This window comes from Corvus brachyrhynchos, unplaced genomic scaffold (genome assembly GCF_000691975.1).
Source record: "Corvus brachyrhynchos isolate BGI_N302 unplaced genomic scaffold, ASM69197v1 scaffold83, whole genome shotgun sequence".
In the NCBI taxonomy this organism is placed as follows: Eukaryota; Metazoa; Chordata; class Aves; order Passeriformes; family Corvidae; genus Corvus; species Corvus brachyrhynchos.
Genome location: NW_008238464.1, coordinates 460,410 through 482,669, shown reverse-complemented (window position 1 = coordinate 482,669; position 22,260 = coordinate 460,410). Strand labels below are relative to the sequence as shown.

Sequence of the window (22,260 nt, the reverse complement as noted above, 5' to 3'; positions counted from 1 at the left end):
GGAAAATATCCATTGCCTACATCAGAAGGCAAGTGGACACCACAGGGAAAAGTGAATTACAGACACAAAAAGACAAATGAAAGTAAATGACAAGATAAGGACTGGGCAGAGGAAGAGACTGATGATTGTTATTGGGAATCTGTGTTGAAATGACACAAGAGAGGACATGATAAGGAGGAATAAAACCAGTAGGAACACTGTATAATAATTTTGTCATTGATGATCCATAAAAAGTGCTATTATTTTTTTTTTCTGCAAGAGGTGAGAGAAAGACTAAGATGGTGGTCAGGGGAGAAAAGAGCACAATGTGACTTAAAATAGCTGAACTTGTTTCAGCTTAGCAAAAGGAAGGTTGAGAAGGATGTGATTTCTCTCTAGAAATATACCAAAAGTAAATGTCAGATGGAGAAAGGCTATTTGAGCTAGAGGGAAATTTTGGCAAAAGAACAAAAGGGGGGAAATCAGCCATAAATACTTTCAGCCTGGAGAGATTTCTACCCATCTGAGCAGCAAGGGTGTGCACTGTCCTCTCAACAGGAGCCACTGAGGTGATCTCTGGGATTTAGAGGTAGAGCCTGATCATTGCATGGAAAAGAATTAGTGATAGGACTTCCTGGCTTTGACAAACTAGGATGCTCCTAATGTTCAGGTCTTTGGGAAAAGCCAGTGAAAATGGAAATGGATGGAGGATTTGCTGCAGCCTTTTTGTTAGCTAGCAGTTATCAGTAAGACCGAGTGTACAGAAAATTTCCACAGTTGGCTGTCAGACCTTCACCCAGCCAGTCCCCTGAAGCTCTTACCTTCGTTTTTTACAATCACTTTACAAAGGAAAAGGACGTATATCTGTGAAGATAGTGCTTCAGAGGTTACCAGCATTTTTCTTATTACAGCTGAAGCTACTAAATATGCTTTTCAAAATCTTTTGACATGCCAGCCAGCACTGAACTCCAAATAAGGCACCTAAATACTAGACAGAAGTTCTTCCAAAACTGCTAAATTATCGGCAGTATGACAGTAGCCCCTCCCTGGTTTGTTGGTTGTCATGATTTCTCTGTCCTTATTTAAACCTGTAGAAACTCACCCTCAGACTGCTGGACTGGTGTCAATGGGCGGGAAGCAGCATGAGAGTCAGGCAATGTTTTCACTTATGCATATGGAAAAGTTTCTGGCCAAAAATTCTTCACTTCCTAGATCAGAACTGTCCCATAACTTCAACATGGTTCAACATGGTCAGGTCTCAATAAGGTTTCCTTTGCAACAAAGCATGTAATATGTCAGATTAAACATCAGTAATACTTTAAATATTATATCAATGTTTTTATTAATAAAGAATAATTAAAAACCTATATGTTGCAGTAGGATGTCAGGCAGACTCTGGAGATGGGGAGAGTTTTCTGAGCTGCCAGATGTGCTCTGCTTCCATTTTTTGGTGGTAGTTTGGAGGGTTTTTTTCATTTGGTTTAGTGTTTTGCTGCTAAGGGGCAAGCCTGGGTTCTGTGGACAGCCATGGACAACAAAAACTCAACCTGGTTGTTTTTCACCTCAACAGCAACAACGTAGTTGATTAAACTAAAATTGCAAAAATTCCTATCCCTTGTGTCTGTTGCATTTTCTGGTTTCAGTCCACTACTGCATTTTCATCTGTCGTATAGATGTCTTATAGTTTGGCAATTTTTGCATCTTGATCTTCATATAGTCAATTAAGATGTAAATTTTCCAGCAGTCTGCTTAATTTCAGGTGGTATGGAAAGCCTGTTGAAACCTCTGAGAGCTTTTTTTTCAACTGTAATGGGCTTTGTATCAGAACTCATAATAGCAGTAATTTGCTTGAATCTATTCTAGCTAATGACTGATTAGCAAATGCTTTTCCTCCTCTTTACCTAACACTTGATAAACCAGAATCCATGAGGAGCTGTGTACTAAATAATGGTGTGATTTTACAACCCTCAAATTGCTTTAGAAAATAGATTTATAAATCATGCACATAAAGGCAAAGGATATTGACAAATTCTCTGCTATTAAAGAGGTGGCTTGCTGTGCTTTATGTGAGTCTCTCAACAATAAAGTATTACCCACCATGGGGCACTGGGAAAAACTATCAGATCTTTATCTGTCTTGGTGTCTCCGGTGCCTCTCCTTTCTGTTCTCTTTTACTTGAGGTGATTTACATGTCTTTGGTATTTCAGCTCAAATTTCCTCTTTTTTTTAGGACCAAATCCTTGTTTAAACATTGTTAAACAATTGTTCTTTTGTGCAGGAAGAGAGTTATGCAAAGGAATTACTTGTTGTTATTCTCCAAGTCACCTTCCAATCCAAGCAATAATTCTAACACTGAAAGATACCGACTATCAGGATTTGTTCTACTCGACCTTTCATGATATTTAGGCATCTGGCTTTCCAGCTCAAGTAATCAAGATGATAATTAAACCTACATCTTTGTGAATGTCAAAACTGTCATCTGCATTCAGGATGTTACAGGTCTGCAAGAAATCATGATCAAGAGAAATTTAACATCACTGAGGTCATTAGGAAATTGTTCCAGCATTGGCTTCACCAAAAACTACCTTGTCAAAGCAAATGAGATACATGGAAGCGTGATATATTAACTGCCCATATAGAATACCTAATCAGTGTTGTTATAAACTAAGCATATTCATCAAATAGAACTGTCAGCAGTATTTTAAATAATGCCCAAGCAGTAGTTGCAGGTAATGGGTATCCTTTAGAGTGCTTCACTTCTAATATCTTGCATTATGTGCAGTTGTATATGCATTTATAACACTAATTAATTACTTTCCTGCTGCAAATGGGCATTGTATTTTTAGAGAAACCAACAAAAAACCTCCATGCTTCACATTAAATAATGGAAAATTAAACAGTAATTCAAAAATTAATTAATGATGCAGTAGCTTCCAGCTTAGAATAAGGCAGAGTCAGGACGGTTAAGTTAATGGGAAAACATGTCTTGAAATTGTTCCCATTTGCAAATGAAGTCACGTCACAGTTTTCCAATCCCCAAACAATCACAAGTTATTTTCCAATAACCAATGTGGTTCTGAGTTTTCAGCCAAAGCTGTAAAGCCACACTCAGCTCCTACTGATATCAAAGGGAGGTGAGTGGGACACTGTTCATCATGATATGGGATCACTCACATCACAGGATGTCTTCTGTCATCTGCACTGAAACTGTTTCATCCAAAACACTATAAATATAGGCAAGTGTAGGAATTATTTCCATTTCTCTGGCATTATTTCTCTCTCATGCTCCCTATCACACACAAAATTCAAGCACAGCAACTCCAGGTGTAGAGCAGCATGGAGCAGCACTTCTGAGCACAAGTTTCCTCTGCTCAAATCTTTCTTTGGAGATAGTTTTGCAGCTAGTCAAAGAAATGAAGCTAAAAATGTTGGCTTGGAACTCCAAATGTGTGCTTTAAATAGCCATCAGGATGATAGTATGTATTTTAGTTTGTTAAAAATAGGGTCTGCAATGACGGAAGGACTAACTGGATACCTCAGATAAATGTGCCATGGGAGATGGAGTGGATTCAGCCCATGTGTCCTCTGCTGTGGCAGGAGAATTGTACAGCTCTGCAGGGCAAAGCAGCATGTCCAGTGTGCAACTGTCCAGGAGCAGAGGCAAGAAATACAGAGTGTAGGGAGAATCCATGCCTGAAGGCACTTACAGAGACATGCCTGGCACCCAAAGCCTTTTCATGACAGGAGACTCCCTTCCATCTAAGATGCAGTTAGATGTAGTGCTTTTGTCAGCCCTTTACATCAGAGGCAGATGCCTAGAGCACTTGCCCAAAGAGTGCTCTGGGTCATGCTCTGGGATTGTTCTCAGCTGAGCTGGAGTTTCCATCAAAACTCCCCAGCTGCTCAGACAAGAGGACAGGCCTTTGAAAGCAAGGGGAGCACATGTGCCTGACTCCAGCCTAGCTCTTGGCTAGCTTGCATAGGGAGATTTACTGCGTGCTGGTTCCTGCTCCTGCAGTTGTTTGTGCCTTTCACATTAAATATCTCCAAAGGAAAAGAGACTTAAAGACTGTTGCTAGAAATTTTAAATACTTCAGCATATACCTACATTACTTGTGTTTTGGACTGCAAACTCTGAACAGTAGCCCTAGGCAGGAAATTTTGTACTAAATTACCTCTGTCCCTGTAGATTAAATGTATAACCTGAAGCAAAATGTGAGCCAGGGTGAACGGAGAGAGGTTCTTAATTGTATGACAGCCTGAAAATTCCTCTTTTTCTAGTAGTTTTCAAAGGATGGGAAAACAGGGTCCCTAGTGGCAGTACTGGCATTTTAGGAGGAGGTGTGAAGCAGCAGCTCGTTGTTAGACTAATTATAGCATCTGATCTGTGAGAGACTTTCTAACAAGCAGAAGATCTAATGGTACAGCTGAGCAAGTCAGCACTTGGCAGCACACGCCTGCAGGTTTGGGCTCTCGGTAGGTGGGTGGTTAACCTACTGCAGGGGTAATGCAAACTCTGGCCTGTGATATGGATGAAGGATGGAGGAAATGGCCAGGAGAGTGCTGCTGGGCAGATTTAAAGTGTTTAGAAAAACTTCTCATGCTCTGTCCCAAGTACATTCATATAAAGTGCACCAGCATCTGGAGACAAGTGTGCTAACCCTTGAAGGCTAGAACATAACTTGAAATATATTTAAATACAATATTAGAATGAATAACCTAAAGATTACCGTGACGTATCACAGCCCCGAGTCCACGTGCTGTTTGCCCGTGTACCTTGTGACATCTGGGGTAACAGCTACTTTATCTCCAGGTTTTTGCAGCAGGAGCAATTACAGGTGAAATAACCCAACTGCTGGTGGCAAGCTGGGGGATAATTCAGAGTTAGCCTAAGGCTCCCTCTGGAGTTAAAGGAGAGAGATCAGTGCCTCCAAGGAAGGATTCAGAGCTGGGATCAGCGTTGTTCTGGAGAGCTCAGTGTAGGGGAAAACTCAGAGGTGCTCTCCCTTCCCTTTGCTGGAGGAATGCCAGTGCAGGGGCCACTTTCTGGGTTTTCCCTTGTTACCAGGGCAGAAGAAAACTTGCTAACCTAAATTAGGCTGCAGTGCTGGGACAAAGACATACCACACTGAATGTTGCAAAGGTAAGGGATGTTGTCCAAACAAATACTGTGCTTGCTTAAGCCTTACCTGAAGTTCAGTTAATTAGTGATTTAAACTCTGGCTGATTTTAGAGGCAGTTGTTTTTTCTTTTTGTACTATTACATATCCTATCCATGTGGCTTTAGTTTTCAAGTACAAGTGATGCTGTGTGTTGGGTAAACTGTCAAAGGGTTTGATTTTCTGAGCGTGTACATCAGAGTCCACAACTCAGCTTTCACAAGCTATAAGAACCACATTAATTAAACACCCAAAATCTGCAATATTTTTTGTAAAGCTCAGACCAAGTATTTGGAGGAATTTGAAGGCACTTGTGAGAGATTTCTTTTGTTCAAAACCAGTTCAGAGAAGCCTTGGGATTCCCACTGTTTTTAGTTCAGTTTTCAGCTGCTGCTGTACCTCTTCTAGCAGGTGGCACTTGTGACAGTTGTGACTATAAAACCAACATCTGTGGAAATAGTCTTGATGCTAACAGGACCATAACTATTTGGGGAAAAGAACCCATAGTTTCTACTAGAACCTGAACTCCCTTGATATAATTAGTGCTTCTTAAGCAATTAAATAATATTTATTGCTACCCTATAGCATCTCCAAAATACACAAAGAAATGCATCTAGTTGCAAATATTCTCAATCACAAAACAAAGCTTGATATATGGTTAATCTTTCCTACTTTACAATGCAGGCTGGACTAGAAAAAGTAGATCACAGATGTTACTTACAATCTGGGAAGCATTGAAAAAAGTGAGCAGAAACATGCTGAAATAAGAGGGAGCCTTTCTGTTGATTTAAAAGGCCACTACAACTATGGTGCTGAATATTTTATCTACTTCTAAAAATTGTGACATATATCACTAGCTACTATGAGATTTAAGCAAGCGTATGACAGCTTGTTCCTGCTTTCAAAATTTTCAAGGAGTTTTTTTTATTTTTTGGGGAAGGGGTTGTAGCACTAATGTCAAGGTGTCTTTAAAACCCCCTTTTGCAAAATTCTCTGTATCCTGACTGTTCTAAAATAACTTACTAATATTTAGCAATAAAAAGTTTAATGAACACAGTATTTGATTATTGAAACAAATAAATAAACACTGTCTTGTTTTGATATTTAAAAACTTGAGTGTCCTGGGAAGAAGCAAGCAAAAGAAGGCCTTTTTTATATAAAGCACAGAACAAACTTTTTGCTCTTAACTGGCAATGCCACAGCTTGAAGACAGATTGCTTTGCTATTAAGAATCTTGCTAAGTTAGTGGATGTAGTTTTTCCCTCTTCCTTGATCTACTATACAAAACACTAGGAAATACAGTTGTTTAATGCTTAAGAATCTCTTCTGCTATTTGTGAGTTGATTAAAAAATGATTTCACATTTGGTCTTTTTCTATAAAATGTGTAAGACTAATCATTACATGATATTTAAGATTAAATTTAGCTGAAGAGTCATCGTGCTCCTTCCATCCCCAGAAAAAAAAAAGCACACCAATTAAGTTTTAAATCCTTTTTAATAAATTAATATTCATTCATCAATATTTTCAAAAAGCATCTCTTCATCATTCCATTTTACTATTCTTTTTTTTTCCACTGCTGAAGAATACCAAAAATACATAGATGTGCCTTAAGCAAAAAGAACTGGGTTTTAGTTTATCATTACAGTGGGATGAAATCAACTTAGAGTTAAACCATCATAATATTTCTACTGTTTATTGACCCTTTGGGCTATAACAGAAGATAGTTCCAGTTTTCCTTTTTTTAATGCCTTTTACAAACAAATTATGTGTAAATGTTATTTATAGCAGTGTTGAGTTACAAAGGAGTTAATTAGCTATGAAATACATTACTCTGGTGTGATTTAATTGAAATCACCATTTTTAGTCTTAAAGCCATCTAAGGTTAAAATAATATACTGCAGCTAATGCACAGGGACAAAAGCCAGAAAATGGGAGGTCAAGGTAAACACTGTTCTTAACTCATGGTTGTGTGTGTGTGGTTTTGTGTGTAAGAAGTCGTGCTGGGACTGTAGGAACGGAGTTGGCAAAAAAGGCACAAAAAATGTGTGTGTAAGATGAAGTGGTAACCTAAAGTGAGATTTTCCTGGCTTTTTTCAAGTCAAACCGAGACTTGGATCTGTTCAAGGTTAAAGTTGTTTGTGACTAGACCAATGAATGTGAAATCTTGTGAAAAAGCTGAAACATGCAACTGCCTACTTTTTGCCATGACAGGCAAGATGGGGAGTACAGTTCCCTGAACGGGGCTGCAGTAACCTGCTGCCCTCCAGTTGCGCAAATGGTAAGAGAGGGAGAGAGTCCTCAGAGACTCAGTCTTCTTGCACATGCAGGGCCCTGAAAAATCCACATTGCCTCTTTTCTCTGTACAGAGAGTAATTTTCTGCCTTGGAAATTGTACTGAAGAACTGATTTCAGAGGGATTTGGAATATATATTTCTATCACAACCAAAAAGACACTTCTAATTGAAGGTTTCTGCCTGACCACATGATTTCTAGGAGGTGGGACTTGAAGAAAACAGAGTGCGGTGATTAAATCAGGAGGGCAGGACCACTCTCAAATCCCACTTTTTAGGGTAGTTCTTTAGGGCACTTACAGGAAGACTTGCTTGGAGATCATTTCAGTAGGAAAATTTTTCTAAAGCAAACCCTACCATTTATAATTTTTATTAAAATCAGATGGGTTTTTTAATATTTTACTATTAAGATAACTTGGGAGAGATTTTCAACAATTCTATCTAATATGTACTTTGGGAGGGTGTTAATTGTTAGTTACTTTGATTATAAAGATGACAATGTGCTTTATAATCCCTTCACAGCTTGAAGAGCTATTAGGGAGCTCACAATACATTGCACTTTACCAATGGGCCTTAATACCGAGGAGCTTTTAAACACCAAGTTTTTCTGCTCCAGCTATACGGGTTCCTCTGAGGCTCTTCATGTTGTGTAGTTGTCTGCAGATACAGTGCTTAAAACCTGCAGTTCCAGCCATTTTGCACCACTGCCAACAATGCAGCAGGACTGCGGCGCTGATCCTGCCCATGCCAGCAGCCGGGCTTCTGGTGAACGTTCCCAGCTGAGGATCGCACTGCAGCGATGCTGCAAGGCAACCGTGTGAGCCCATTCATGCCCAAGGAGCAGCCCCGAGGATGGAACTGAAACACATTTGCAACCCAGGCTCATCTATGCTGGAATTTCAGCAAAGTTTCAGAGTTCAGCTGCAAATAGGGGTGGGAACAGTAATGGGCCATACACAGTAGCAACCCAAGAATCAGTGCTCTACTCACAGGCAAATCAAGTACTAGGGAGAACACGGGGCAGTCATTACAGAGCCAAGGCAGCCTTTTCTATTTCATTCATATTTGGTTGTTTTGCTAGATGAATATCCACACATATTTTCCCCCACAGAAGTCTCCAACTATCATCCAAAGCTCTCTATCTGTCAAAAAATCCCATCGATGTCCAGAGGAATTTCACATGCAGAGAACTGTCAGGGTTCTGAATTCTGGTTTTTTTAGATCTATTTATGCTACTGTATTTGTTGTTATTTGAGAATGTACATGATAGAAACACTGTTTACAAAAAATATATCTTCTTTTCTTTAGAAAGATTTAGTTCTGATAAATAACAAATTAAGTTTACAGATCTGAAATTGGCATACTTTGATGACTACAATCTACTAGACTCAAAAAAGTTGGAATCCCAGTGAGGGAATGAACTGGGATGAAAACCAAAATGGTCACATTTGCAGGAAGGGTATGTTAGAACACAGTTAATGCTGAAACAAAACATACTCTTGTGATCTGTGATGGCAGCACACTACCTTGGTAAGTGTAGGCATATATACTTTCAGTATATAAATAAAATATGAAAATGCTCCATTACTGAATCAAAGTATCAGAAGTGCTCTATTTGCTCAACTCTAGAGAATAAAAAGTTATAACATCACAGAAACAAAAATATGACATAACATGCGGTCACGATAGCAAGCATAGGGAAGAAAAATATTGACAAAATTTACTTATATGCATATTATGCAAATATATTTTACATTAACATACAATGTTATAAGAATGTTAAATAATATGAATGCATGTTTAAAAAAGGCTACAGCTAGGTGATTTCATGTTGAAGTAACAAATAACCTGAGACATCTTCTATGCTTTCACTGGAATAACAATCTTTAAATCTACAGCAGATGTAGAACACATTGACAGTAGTTGAATTCTCAGCTAAATTATACTAAAAATGTGCTGTTCTCTTTCAAAATGACATGGCAGCTGGAACCAGTCCAAGGGAAGGAAAATGTGCTGTACATTTACAGTACTTACAAAAGATTCATTTCACTGTTGATGGACACTTAAAATGCTTGTTTGAAATGTTATGAACCTGTATGTGTCTCCAAAGACCTACAACACTCCCATGATCAGGTTGCTGACTGCACAAGAGAAAGCAAGAGACCATTGAAAACTATGCCCATTCAGGACTGGGAAAAGATGTATTATGACATTATAAGCCCAAGAAATTTTAGCAGAGAAAAATAAATTTGGCTTGATGAAATCGTAGTTGATGGATCTGCAATATAAATAACTTATTTTAAACTTACCAGTGTAACTCTACTGCTTTATGATTAGTGTGTATGGCAGCATTTACAAAGGATGTTACTAAATACTGACTTTATACATGATTACAGCTGTTTGAAAATTTCTATGACAATCAAAGTTTTGTAGTGATAATACACAACACTTACTTTCTCAAGGCTTGCTGCTTTGATGACACCTGCTTTTCAATTTAAAAGGTTCCTCTGAAGTGAATTCTATGTTAAAGTGTCCATAACCTCAGAATGAATGTGTTCATGTGTGTGTGCATACATATACTTTTGCTTTGCAGTATGTGCTTTAAAGTACACACAATTCTTTGCTACATGTATTCACACATACATGAGTATGGTCTACATAGTAAAAGTTCATATATATATTTTTTTATATATAAATATATATATAAATATATATATATAAACTCTGCAGGCAAGTAGTACTTCACTTGTTATAATTGAAGTCCTTTAAAAAAAACTCAGTCACTCAGTTAACATAGTATAGCCAGTAAATTAAGTTGAAAAGAGAAAATGTGAATGGAAACACCATTCTTGACCATCTGTCGATGGCATTCACATCCGTTAGATTGGGGATTTTTATTTTCAGTTGTGAAGACCTTCTTCGTAAATGGCCCCTCTTGCTATGGGGGCCTGTTCTTTCTGACGAACGCCTTCCAAGGCTTTCACGATGTGAGCTTTGTTTTCTGTACTGGATTCCTGAGTTGTCAAACGATATAGTTGAATTTCGGGCTTCCGTAACGCTGGTGGTGACCTCGTTGCTTGCCATCTCGTTGTGAATTTCAAGCGATGTTAGCAGGATGTTTCCATGGGTGTCCACCTAGGGGGCAAAAATAGAAACATAAATTCTTTCAAAAGACTTGACATCAATGAGCAGAATGTGGGTGTATGTAAATCTCCAAACCCATACATATCTAAAAAAAATAATGTATTAATTTTAAGCATGTGATAATCTTAGAAATGGCACTATTCAGCTGCCTAAAATTAGGCATGTACTTAAATACTTTCACAAACAGTGTTATCATCATACTACCAAACATCCAGTACAAAACTGTACTCAGCAAACTCTACCATTTTCTTCTCCCTCTAAACCAGCCACATTTTAAAGGGTGGTGTAGTTCAGTGAAACCTCTGCATCGCTGGCAATAGAGGGAGAGAGGGTAAGGGATGGGTCCTCTCTCTGCTACAGCAGAAAATTAAATTAAACTGGATTAGCTTTTTTATTTCCTATCTGAGATCTAAAACCAGGTAAAAAAAGTGCCTGTGAAGTCTGCTAAAATCACAAGAACAGTTCTGGTGTGCTGAACTCTGCATTTTATAATCCCAGAGCTTATTTACAACTTATCTCCTAAAGCTTTCCTTCCAAAGTCATTCGCACAGTTTTCCAATCATGGCAATACTTAACTGCAGGGATTTTCTGTCTGAGTGATGGATCTTGAAAACCAAGGAACTTAAGGCATAGACAAAAAGCTGCTGAACTGAGGAAATAGGTGGCACTCTTCCCTTCCACCTCCCTATTCCAGAGGCAGTGACCAGTGTTTAGCACAAACTATATTTATCATGCTAACAAAGTCAATACTTTTGTTGAGAGAAACTTGACAGTGATTTCTATGTAGATATTTTGGTTTAGGATTAATAATACTTTGCTAATTTAATAGCAACTGCAACTACAGCAAGGTCAAAGTTTGTGTTAACAGTAAACTGTACTCAGTCAAGGACTGGGCATCACCCTGATAGACAAAATACAGGTCCCTGGTCAGCCATATGACAGAGACCTTCCATACAAAAATCATCAAAACCCCATATAAATTTACAAGTACAGAGCAATGCAATGCCATTTTCAGTAATAGAGAAAAAGGTCCTGATCATTTAGAGTCTTAAAATCTGGACCAGACTCTCCAGTCCTGAGTGGCAAAAGAGGAGCAGCACAGAGTTGTGTATGGCTCCTTCAGTTCAGAAACACTTAAAGAGTTCCCATGAGTGGCACTGATGAGAAGTTCCAAGCAATGCTGTCTGAGTCAGTATTTGCTAGTTTTGTTGGTGGGGCAGCACATCCCCCATGCCCCAGGCCCTACATGCTGGAGGATATGCAGTCAATACAGGTAATGCAGGGATCAACTCCCAATTTTCTGCCAGTTTTGGGGCAAGAAAAAAGATGGCTGAAAATAAAATAAATGTTCCATGCTGGGTATTTTCAGACAGTTAACACACGTGTGACTCTGTTCAAGAGAATTTAGTTCTCTATGTCAGAAATAGTGAATCATGGAATACAGGATAATTTCCAGTTTTATACATGCAATTTATTCATCCATAATTCATCACGCAATTAATACATTTTTCTAACCTGCCACATGATCTAGCTGTGTGAACTGTGTAGCAGTTGAATATCTCATTCTAGAAGCATCAGTTTAAAAGTGGCTGTAAAAACAGACTATTGTCACAGCCTTCTGAAGTTTGCACAGTCATCTGATACCATGCCCTTTGTAAGCTCTGTGTGATGGATTAAAAGTATGCGCAGCTATGTCTCTGTCCATATGCATTTAACTTTTTTCATTTGTATTAAAATGTTGTGAAATGGATATTTCTTTCATCAATTATTGATGCTTCAGCTTCTCTCTTCTCAGGGAAGACCATTATGATAGTATATCAGTAACGCTCTGCCAAGCTGCTTGCAAATACAAAAAAAGAATATAAAATACTATGAATGATATACAGGCAAGTAGGAAAAAAATCCTAAGGTATCTAACAAATCCTGCTGCTGTAGGCAATGGCACAATATGCTGATGAGTGCCTATAAATAAAAATAAACAACATGAACAAAAATAATGGTATGGAGAACCCTCAGTGGTGATTAAGAATTTATTTTCTCTGTGGCAGAAACCCTTTGGGTACAAAAGTAAGATCTTGAGCTTTGTAGAAAGGAGTTTGTGCTGTTGAGCAGTCTCTGTAACGCAAGTGTAAAATACAGTCATGGATATCATCACTGCTTATGGTGGTCTCTGAAAAGAACTGATTCAGTTTCTTCTATTCTTTTTTTTTTTCCTCACTAAGAGTACAAATTATGTTCAGGATATTTTTTTATGTAATACTAAAGTATCTCAACAACCAGGTTTTTCCTTACGAAGCTTAAAACTAAAATCTCTCATCCAGACCTCCATGGCATCAAATGTCATCTCCTTTCCCATCTCCTCCTAGGCTTTGAGAAACATCCTTCAGCTTATTAAAAATGTCACAGCAGTGACCATTTTGGTGGGCTTCACCCTGAGAGCCCTGCCATCCCAACTCCTTTTCCTTCCACTACCACAGATGCCAACCACTCTTTCTCTCAGGACTTCCTGATCTCTCCTGATTCTGTCTGCCACCTACATATACACAGACATCAGCCCATTCTGAGTACTTTTTTCCTTCTGTACTGAGCCTGGACTGTTGTGAGCTGTCAGTTGAAAGCTTGTATGATGGAGGGTACACCTACTCATTCAGCCTTCTCCTGATCAAGGAATTAATTTTACTCCTATTATTTCCTTGCATGGCATAGCCTTCTTCACCTTTTCTGCCAACTTCACGTGCCACCTTAACATGGCTTCTGCCTTTGATGTGCTAACTTTTCACTGTTTGTCACTGCATCTGAAAATCAAACCAGAAAGGTGGTCAAGAAAGTTGCAACTTCTGTGTAAATTCTTTTTCTGAAGATACCATTATGTCCTATGAAGCTGCATGACAGTATGCATTTTTCTCAAAATGTCAAATGAAACGTATTTGGAAAGATACTTTTGAAATGCATCTCTTTGTAATAGAGCAACAGGCTTGCATGTCAAATATGAGAAGGAGCAGATGGAGAGAAGAAGGGGTCTGCAGAAGCTAAATAAGCCTCTGGTCCACAGATACTCTTGAGATTTATTCTCTCAAATTGATTCCTTCAGAGGTTTTGAATAAACCACCTAAGCTCTTGACAACATTAGAGCACTATATGCTAATACTTTGTGACAATCTTAAGGTGGTCTCTTAAAGTTTGAATACTTAATGCATGCAGCATGTTAAAAAGTACTTGCACATAAACATGACTTTGGAACCATTTAAGCAATGATTTAAATTACTTTGACAAGGTTACACACGCTCTCTCAACGAATAAAGAAGCAAACCAATAATGGCAGGGTATCCTGTGCAAGTCACCTCATGTTTGCCTGAATATACAGGGAAGGCAAAATCCTCCATGAATGAACATGAGTGTTGCCCAGTGGCTCCAGGGAAAATGTTACCCCAGGTAACATTTAAAAATACAGATTTAAAAAAGTAGCTGACTGGACTACAGACAGTCATGGCTACATATGACAAACAAGGCCAAAGTCTTTGATGCAACTTTAGTTTTAAGCCTTAAGACCCTTAGAATAGAATTCTATCACCTGGCTCAAAAATGCCATTCTGTGCACTGGAAATTCTCCCCAAAATGCTAATACCAGGCTTTACACTCAAATGCTGTTATAAATCAGAGATGACACTGTAGATTTGGCCAATTTCCCCTCACTTCTTACCATCCTTCTTTAACCAAAATATTTCTCTTTTTTTACTTCTCTGCCAACCCTGCGCTTCCATTCTCTTTGCGGCCCCTTCTATCTGCCTACTGTGGCTCCACCTGAAGCCATTCCTTCCCATTTCTTCACTGTGGTCTCCATGGTTGGTTTTCATATCTCCTTCCCAACACAAGCAAGGGTTGATTGTTTCTTTGGAGTGTTTCCCAGTGAACTCATCAAAACAGATAAAAACAGCTGAGTACCAAATCATGAATTCCCTGCTGAATCAGCATGGACACAAATATGCAAAACTAGTGCTCTTATTTCAGAATCAATTTTTATTAAACTCCATCCCTCCCACCTCTGAGTAACTACAGCTCCTGCACCAAGGTGAAGTGACTGAGGCTCACATAAGTCCATTTTGAGAAGCAGATTCACTTTTGAAGGTTCACCTTCAAAATGAAGAATGATACATATTACATGTCATTTCTGAACGATACATATTACAGTACAAGTGAAAAGTTTAAATACTCCAGCAGCCTAATGTCATTACACAAAAATGACTGTCACTCACCTAACTGAAGCCAGAAGCAGGAGAACTACGATAACGTTCACAAAGAACCTGCTCCTTGCTCTCGGAGGAACACCATGTCACCAGTGGACTCAACTTGTACTGTATGTTCTAGGTCCAAAACTTCAATGTCCTATTGTATTTGGGAAGTCCTGAGTCTGCTTCTTAATTTTACCCAGAATCCAGGCTCATTTAGATGCTAGCTATTCTATTTTTAAGAAACAAGATATAGCAACTGCTACTGAATATCTTTCCCCAATATTTTTTTGAAAACTTCAACTTTAATACCAGTTTGAAAGCACTTTACTAGGGCCAGGAAACTATGATAAGGCTTGATTTATTATTAGGTTGAGTTGGAATTATTTCAAGCTCATTCAGTTCCCTGCTTAATATTCCATAAATTTTAAGGAGTGAGTCTTACACTCTACTACACAAAAAGAGGAAGCATTTTGCTCAAACCCCATAGGTATGTTTAGTTGTTCATCAAGCCCAAATTTTTAAATACCGTGTAAACACTTCCCATCATGTGAAGCAATATAAATGCAAATAGGGGGTTTAAATAACATAATGAAAAGCTCTGTCTCTGTAGTTAGTCTTGCATTATTTTGCATCAAAATTAGTATTCAGGTACATACAGAGTCAAAAAATATTCTGAGTTGGAAGGGACCCACAAGGATCGTCTTGTCTGACTCCTGCCCTGCACAGCACCATCCCCAAGTATCACACCATGTGCCCAAGAGCATTGTCCAAACCCTTCTTGAGCTCAGTCAGGCTTGGGGCTGTGATCACTTCGCTGGGGAGCCTGTCCCTGCTCAACCACCCACTGGGTGAAGAACCTTTTTCTAATATCCACCCTAAGCCCTCCCTGACACAGCTGCAGGCCATTCCCTTGGGTCCTGTCACTGGTCACCAGAGAGATCAGTGTCTGCCTCTTTCACCTTCTTCACTTATGCATAAATGGCTTTCCAACATGTAGAACAATATGCAATCAGGCCTTACGTTTTATCTGGGCTTGAAGCTAAATTCATTGACCCCATTATGCTTTGAATATTTAAAAAAATATTTAAAAATGCAAGACAAAAATTATAGTATTGAGTGTTCTCCCTGAGTCTAAAAGTTGATACTTCTCTCACTGCCATCTAAATATGTTGATATTAATTAATAAGCACCAAAAAAAAAAAAAAAGAGATAATTATGTTATATCAGCTTAGTAGATGAGCCCAGGATACCCAGCAGAACTGGGAAGATGGAAAGTCCTTGAAAAACAAGGAAAGTATGAAGAAGCAAACTAATTAGGAATTTCCATATTATTATCACTGTCTATCAAGTAATAATGAAGTTTGACAATTAACCTTGATGTATATCAATGGGGGAAGAAAAGGAAACAAATGCATAGTGTCCCTTTGCCCTGTATTTCACATTGTCTGGATTATTACAGTCTCTGAGCTGTACTATGAATTGCACATAAAATCCTTCTTACTGTCTCAGGATTTGCATGATTCATACTTGTCCAAAGTGGCTGCAAAACAAAATTAGTACATGTATGAGTCTCCCAGTGCACAATGAATGTCCCCACCATGAGCTACAGGATGACAGTTCTTCCCACGAGAGCTGTGCTTATCACCCTTGACAGATATATTTCAAAATTTGGTACCTACTCATCACATTCATATTTCAAAAATATCCCACTGCTCAAAACAGCACTGAAAAAAGTACCTAGGAAACATGAAGATGCACAGGAGAATACTGCCAGTTTTGCTATTCTCGTACTTCCCAATTTAAACTGAGTGATAATTTTGCCACGGAAGCCAAGATATTAATTTTCAGAATAAAATCCCACTTATGAGAAGGGTTGCTGCAATTAACAAAACTGCTAAGTAGATCTAAGTGGCCTGAGCCTCTATTCTCAGCAATGCCTGGTGGGTAACTGCTGCCTTGGCCAACAGCGGGGGTTTGAGCCAGGAATCTCCAGAGCTAAAAATACATGCAGACACTGCCTGATGAGAAGGGCCCTTTTATAAAGGGTTATGCATTATTCTTGTCAGAGAAAGCTCTTCCCACATGTCTGGCAGCCATTAGGGGTTTGATGCTTTAATGAGCTTGTGTGATAGTTACCCTCCTGATTGATACTCTAGGACTGAACTTTTGGTCTCACCGAACTGAAAACATAAATTGCCAGTCTGAACCAAAAAGCAATGTTTTTAGCAGGGGAATTTAACATATCACATAACCTCTGTGGATTGGCCCAGAAGGAGCAATGTTCAAAACACATGCTAACCATCTGATTATACAAGTAGCCTCTAGCACAAGAGTGAACAAGAAGTGAGAACAGGATTGCCTTAAAGCTCTCTCATGCTGATTTAGCTGTAAATTAGGCTGTATCTGAGCCTTATTAAAAAGAAACAATTTATGTAGCAAACCTGAAAGCTGAGAGCTACAAATGAAGCCTGGATTTGCCAACACAAACAGGAGAAATGGATTTGATTCATAACAACGGGGATCAATTTTCAAAGGAAACATTTTTAGAGACCACCTATTCTTTTCTGAGTTTGTCCACAATCAGAGAACTTTAATTTAGGTATCAATACCATATACGAAGCCATATTTTATGAAAAATCAAAATTAATTTCTTCCTTTATCCTAGAGCTTGCCCTCATATATGAAGCAGAGTGTCAAGGTTTTCAAAAGAGTTTTCAATCCCAAACTGGAATGTGTATGAAGATCAGTTATACACACAAAAAAGCAGCATCCTATTTGGTCTCAGTAACTACGGTTTACTGTGATAGGCTGGAACAGTTCAGTGAGGAATACTATTTACAGTGCATTTTCTGAATTAATATGTGATGCAAAAGCAGTCAAAAGAAGAGACGGCTAAGTGTGAAATTTTCTTTGTAGTCAGCTGCTGATCCACAGATGAGTCACTCATAAAGGCTCACTCAGGTTTCATCTCATCACCAGCTCTGAATCTTCTGAAACCTTTTCCAGAGATTCAATTTAGTCAGACGTGCTTTAGCCATCATGCCACCTTCAGCAGGGCTACACAGGAGAATACAGCGCAGAGTTTTTCTCTCCCCACTGCTTTTCTTTGTCACCTCTGCAACGTGAGGACACTGGCTGGGCCGATTCCATGCTGCAAGAGCTCTTCTTTCCCCTACACCTGGAGCTATTTGGCTCATTGGTTTCAACACGTGGACAGAGCTGGACAGCAAGCCCTAGTCGTATCGTACCAGGATTAACTCAGAGACAAGTACCTAAAAGCCTGGCACTGGAGAGACATAGCAGCAGCACCAAAAGGGGGGTGGCTGTGCCAGTTTTGGCTTTTCAAACCCATAACTTCTGATGCAGAACAATGCAAATGCATTCATTATGAAGAAGAGTTACTGAGCATGAAGAGTAACTGCTTTGCAAAGCAATTATCAAATAAAACACAAACATACCCACATCTGTGGATTTTGTGGTCTAGAACTTTTTTTTATTAAAACTCCCCTGCTCTACAGTCCAATAAGACTAAGAAAGCATGAAAAGCCCTTTTGTTACTATAAGAGGAGTGTTTATAACCAAGCCTGCTAGCTTGCACTCCAGACTTCAGTTCTCTGATGTGTAAAAAATAGACTACTATAGTAGTATCCATTATGTTTCTACTGGTTTCCATGGGCTAAAACACTTCTGAGTGAAAATAACACACCATTTTCCCACTGCCTTCTCTTGTTCCCTTTGCCTGAGAGAAAGACACTGTCTCAGCAGCACTGCCAGTCTTGGGAACCATAAAAGTAAGGCTTGAACTCAGGGTCTGAGTACCAGGCAGTGTGTTGAGCTGCCCCTTGTCTGCTAGTGCTGCCTCCCAACACAAGTGATTTCCACAGTACCACAGCCCCTCCTGACTCTGGCTGGACCTGATAACGGCACCAAGTTGTTCTGTCACTACACCCACATGTTACAGTATCTGATGTTGGCAATAAATTCAATAATGTTTACTTTTTTATTTGGTTCAGTTTGGTTTATGTTTCATTTTGTTTCGGTTTTCTAGTGCCCTGAGCTAGTATTTTTAATCAGTGACAGGGAGCTTATGCACACGGTTCATAAACAAGCAAATTCAATTACTAAAACAAAACAGCAACAGAGCAACCCAAAATAGTAGTCAGAAATAAACTAATAATAATTCCTTCTTCCAGTTTTATATGTGAACATTTTTCAATCTCCTTTCCAGCACAGCATACATTTGACAGTCATTAAATAGTGGTGATAAGTGCAAAGTGAGCTGCCTGCTTTTGCCATTCTTCCTTTCTTTAAAAATATCACTCAGCCCCAAATCACATGAGATTGGAAGTATTTCCCAGGATTAGAAACCTTCCCTTTCTGAATGGAATTACACTTCATGGAAGACTGAAGCCTCAGCAAAACCACAAAACCAATCGTTTCATTGAACTTGCACAAAGCAGTCTCCACGTATGTCTCTAAGCCTCCTTTACTGTGCAGTATTGGTGTACACTGTGTGAGCCTCTCCCAAAACATCCAGCACCTGAGTCCCAACTCTAAAGCAAGAAGCAAGCAACTGTTATTTCCATCAGATTCAATGATTTTCAAGAGCCACCAAAGGAGAGATTGGAAGTTAATTACTCTTTACTATCCCTGAAGAGGTCAGAACCAAGGTTGCAGAGCTTTCCAGTACTGTCTTCCATAGAAAGTATGATAAAAACTCTAGCATGACCCCAGTCCTGCTGCATCCATGGATATCTGCACAGCATGGTAAATAGTGGACATGACCCAGAACATAGAAACTGTTTTCATTTTCCTGCTTCAAGGCTGTGGTGTCTCAAAGCCATAGTAAACTTTGCCCAAAGTACATCTGTTAGATGTATTTTCCCTGAGATGTGAATCTTGAAATCCATGGGACCTCTTGCCTGTTCTGATCAATTCCCTATGCTTCGCATTTGCCAGTGTTTATCAAATGAGAAATTAAATCCTACATCCACTGAATCTTCCATCGTTGTTTTGTTTCAAAGAAAGATTTCCAATTAGCTCTACCTAATGTTTCTGTCTGTTTCTGTTGCGTGCTGGCACTGCTTCTCTGAAGGCACTGAATCCATGCTACAAAGATCTGCTGAATTCTCCAGCTGAGGCCTGGGGACGAAATGTTTTCTGCACAGAAAGGGACCATACCATATTATTTATCCTGTGTCATTTGAACAGCTAATATTCACAGTCAATATGAATACATATGGTTCTACAAAGCATACAGAGTTCCCTTTCACACCTGGGACTCCAAGGGACAAAGTAACACACTCTTTAAACTCTGGTATGCTGAATTTGTATCCTTATTAGAGAGAATCATAGAATCTCTTAGGTTGAGAAGTCCCCTAAGGTCATTGAGTCCAACTGTTAACCCAGCACCATGTTCACCACTCAAGCATGTCCCCACATGCTGCATCCACATGACTTTTGAACACTTCCAGTGATGTGATTCCACCACTTCCCTGGGCAGCCTGTTCCAATGCCTGGCTTCCTTTTCTGTGAAAAAATGTTTCCTAATATAGAATCTAATCCTCCCCTAGTGCAACTTGAGGCCACTTCCTCTCATTCTGTCTCTTGCTACATGGGAGAAGAGACCACCCCCCACCACACTACAACCACGTCTCTAACTGCCACATCTGCATGTCTTTTAAGTATCTCCAGGGACAGGGATTCAACCACTTCCCTGGGCATCCTGTTCCGATGTTTGACAACCCTTCCTGTGAAGAAATTTTTCATTCATGCATGGTTGATATTAAACCAGCAGAAGAATCAGAACCATTCATGATATGCTTCAGAAACAAAAGAGAACATTTTATGTCAAAAGCCAGAAAAAAAGGTTGCTATATGGTATGAGCAGATCCAGGATAGAGAAATGGCATGAACTGGGTATGAAAATATACATTTTCATTAGTTAAGGTACTAATGATTATTTTGACAATGTGGACAAATTGATCTCAAGATAGAAGAACTGTCAGACATGGGGTAGTATTGGACCCATTAACAAGTCTTGTACTGAGTTATGTAAATCATTTAAATGGATGAGATTCACCAGATGGCTTCCAGCAGGAGAACTAAACCTTAGTGCGTACATCTGCATTACCTGCTTGCAGTTAAAATCTTCTCCATGGCTTTCAATGCAGATACTCTTTTATTTCCCCATCTGTATTTTTTTATTATTATGACTATTTATTTTTCCAGTAAAGAGAATTCTTTTTTCCTGATATCTTAGTTCTAAGTAGTGCTGCCAACTGTGATGAGAATCTGGTTTCATAATATACTGGGCAAAAATGTGTTTATTGGTTCAGAATTGTTTCACATATATGAGTGGTGATAATTAGGTATAGTTCTGCATTACATTTACTATAGCAGACAGAATCATTAGGATAAACAAATATAGCTTGAAATTACTTTTATGATACTGGTTTTGATGAACAGGTAGTAGTTTTGTCACTGTGAACTCTTCTAATTTATAGCTGATAGAAAAAAAGCAGTCTTACTCAACAGAACTGAATGAAAAACCCTCACTGGGAGCATTTTAGTAAAAAGAAGAAAGATGTTATATTCAAACTGACAGTTAATGTCAGATACTGCTGAATACCTTGAATTTTTCTTCCAAAGATTAAAAAAGGAGGTATTCACTGGATAAAGTAGTACTTCAGGCAAGGAAATAGCTGGAGCATAACCAGCACAGACCTTGACAATACCATGCTTCAGAAATCAATCTGAAAGTTTCTCTAGGACTTATGGTTTTTTGCTGGTCTTAAACAGCAGCAGATGACAATGTCACACACAGCATACTATTCTGGCCAGTTAATTAACATGGAAGAACAAATCCTTTATCTGTTCTCTCTGGTAAATGCATCTGCTCTAAGTGTAGTGAGGAAAAGTGTGCTCACATTCTGGATTTGCTTATATAGGCAGTGTACAAAGGCACTTAAAATCAGTTAGATTGTATTTGATAGGCAAATAAATGCCTTTGTAGATCTGAGCCTTTGTCTTAAAGCTAGCTGCGCTCCCACTGTCTTCCTCTTACCCTTACTTGTCATACAGATCATACTCACTTCCACGTCTGTATCCCTACATATATTCTGTGGAAAGTATCTTTTCAGCTTTATACCAGCTAGCGCTTGTATTTCAATGCCTTAGAAAGCCTCGAGCAGCCTTGAGAGGTAGCACGGGCAATCTAGCACTTTAGTAGCTCTAAAATCGGTACCTGAATCAGCTGCAGAGCAAATACCATCAGCAGAAGCAAAGAGGGAGAAATATAGCTCCCTGCTCACTCAATTCCCTGCAGTTAGAAGCTTTCAAATGAGACAGATAACCAGAGATGTTCACAGGAAAGTAGCTGAGCTGAGAGAAAGCAGAGCCTCCCCTCGACCATCTTTTATTCGGAGAAGGGGAAAGGGGAGGACTGGGGGCAGACC

At 39.0% G+C, this 22,260-nt stretch overlaps 1 protein-coding gene across 1 annotated transcript in view; it reads right to left on the bottom strand.

The window, feature by feature from the left end:
• Positions 1-6,614: 6,614 nt before the first annotated feature.
• GABRB3 (gamma-aminobutyric acid type A receptor beta3 subunit) overlaps positions 6,615-22,260 on the bottom strand; it is a 37,863-nt gene continuing 22,217 nt past the window's right edge. The window contains exon 6 of the mRNA XM_008635794.2: positions 6,615-10,565. Coding sequence (XP_008634016.1) covers positions 10,215-10,565 — 351 coding nt within the window. The 3' untranslated portion in view covers positions 6,615-10,214. The remainder of the gene's footprint in view (positions 10,566-22,260) is intronic.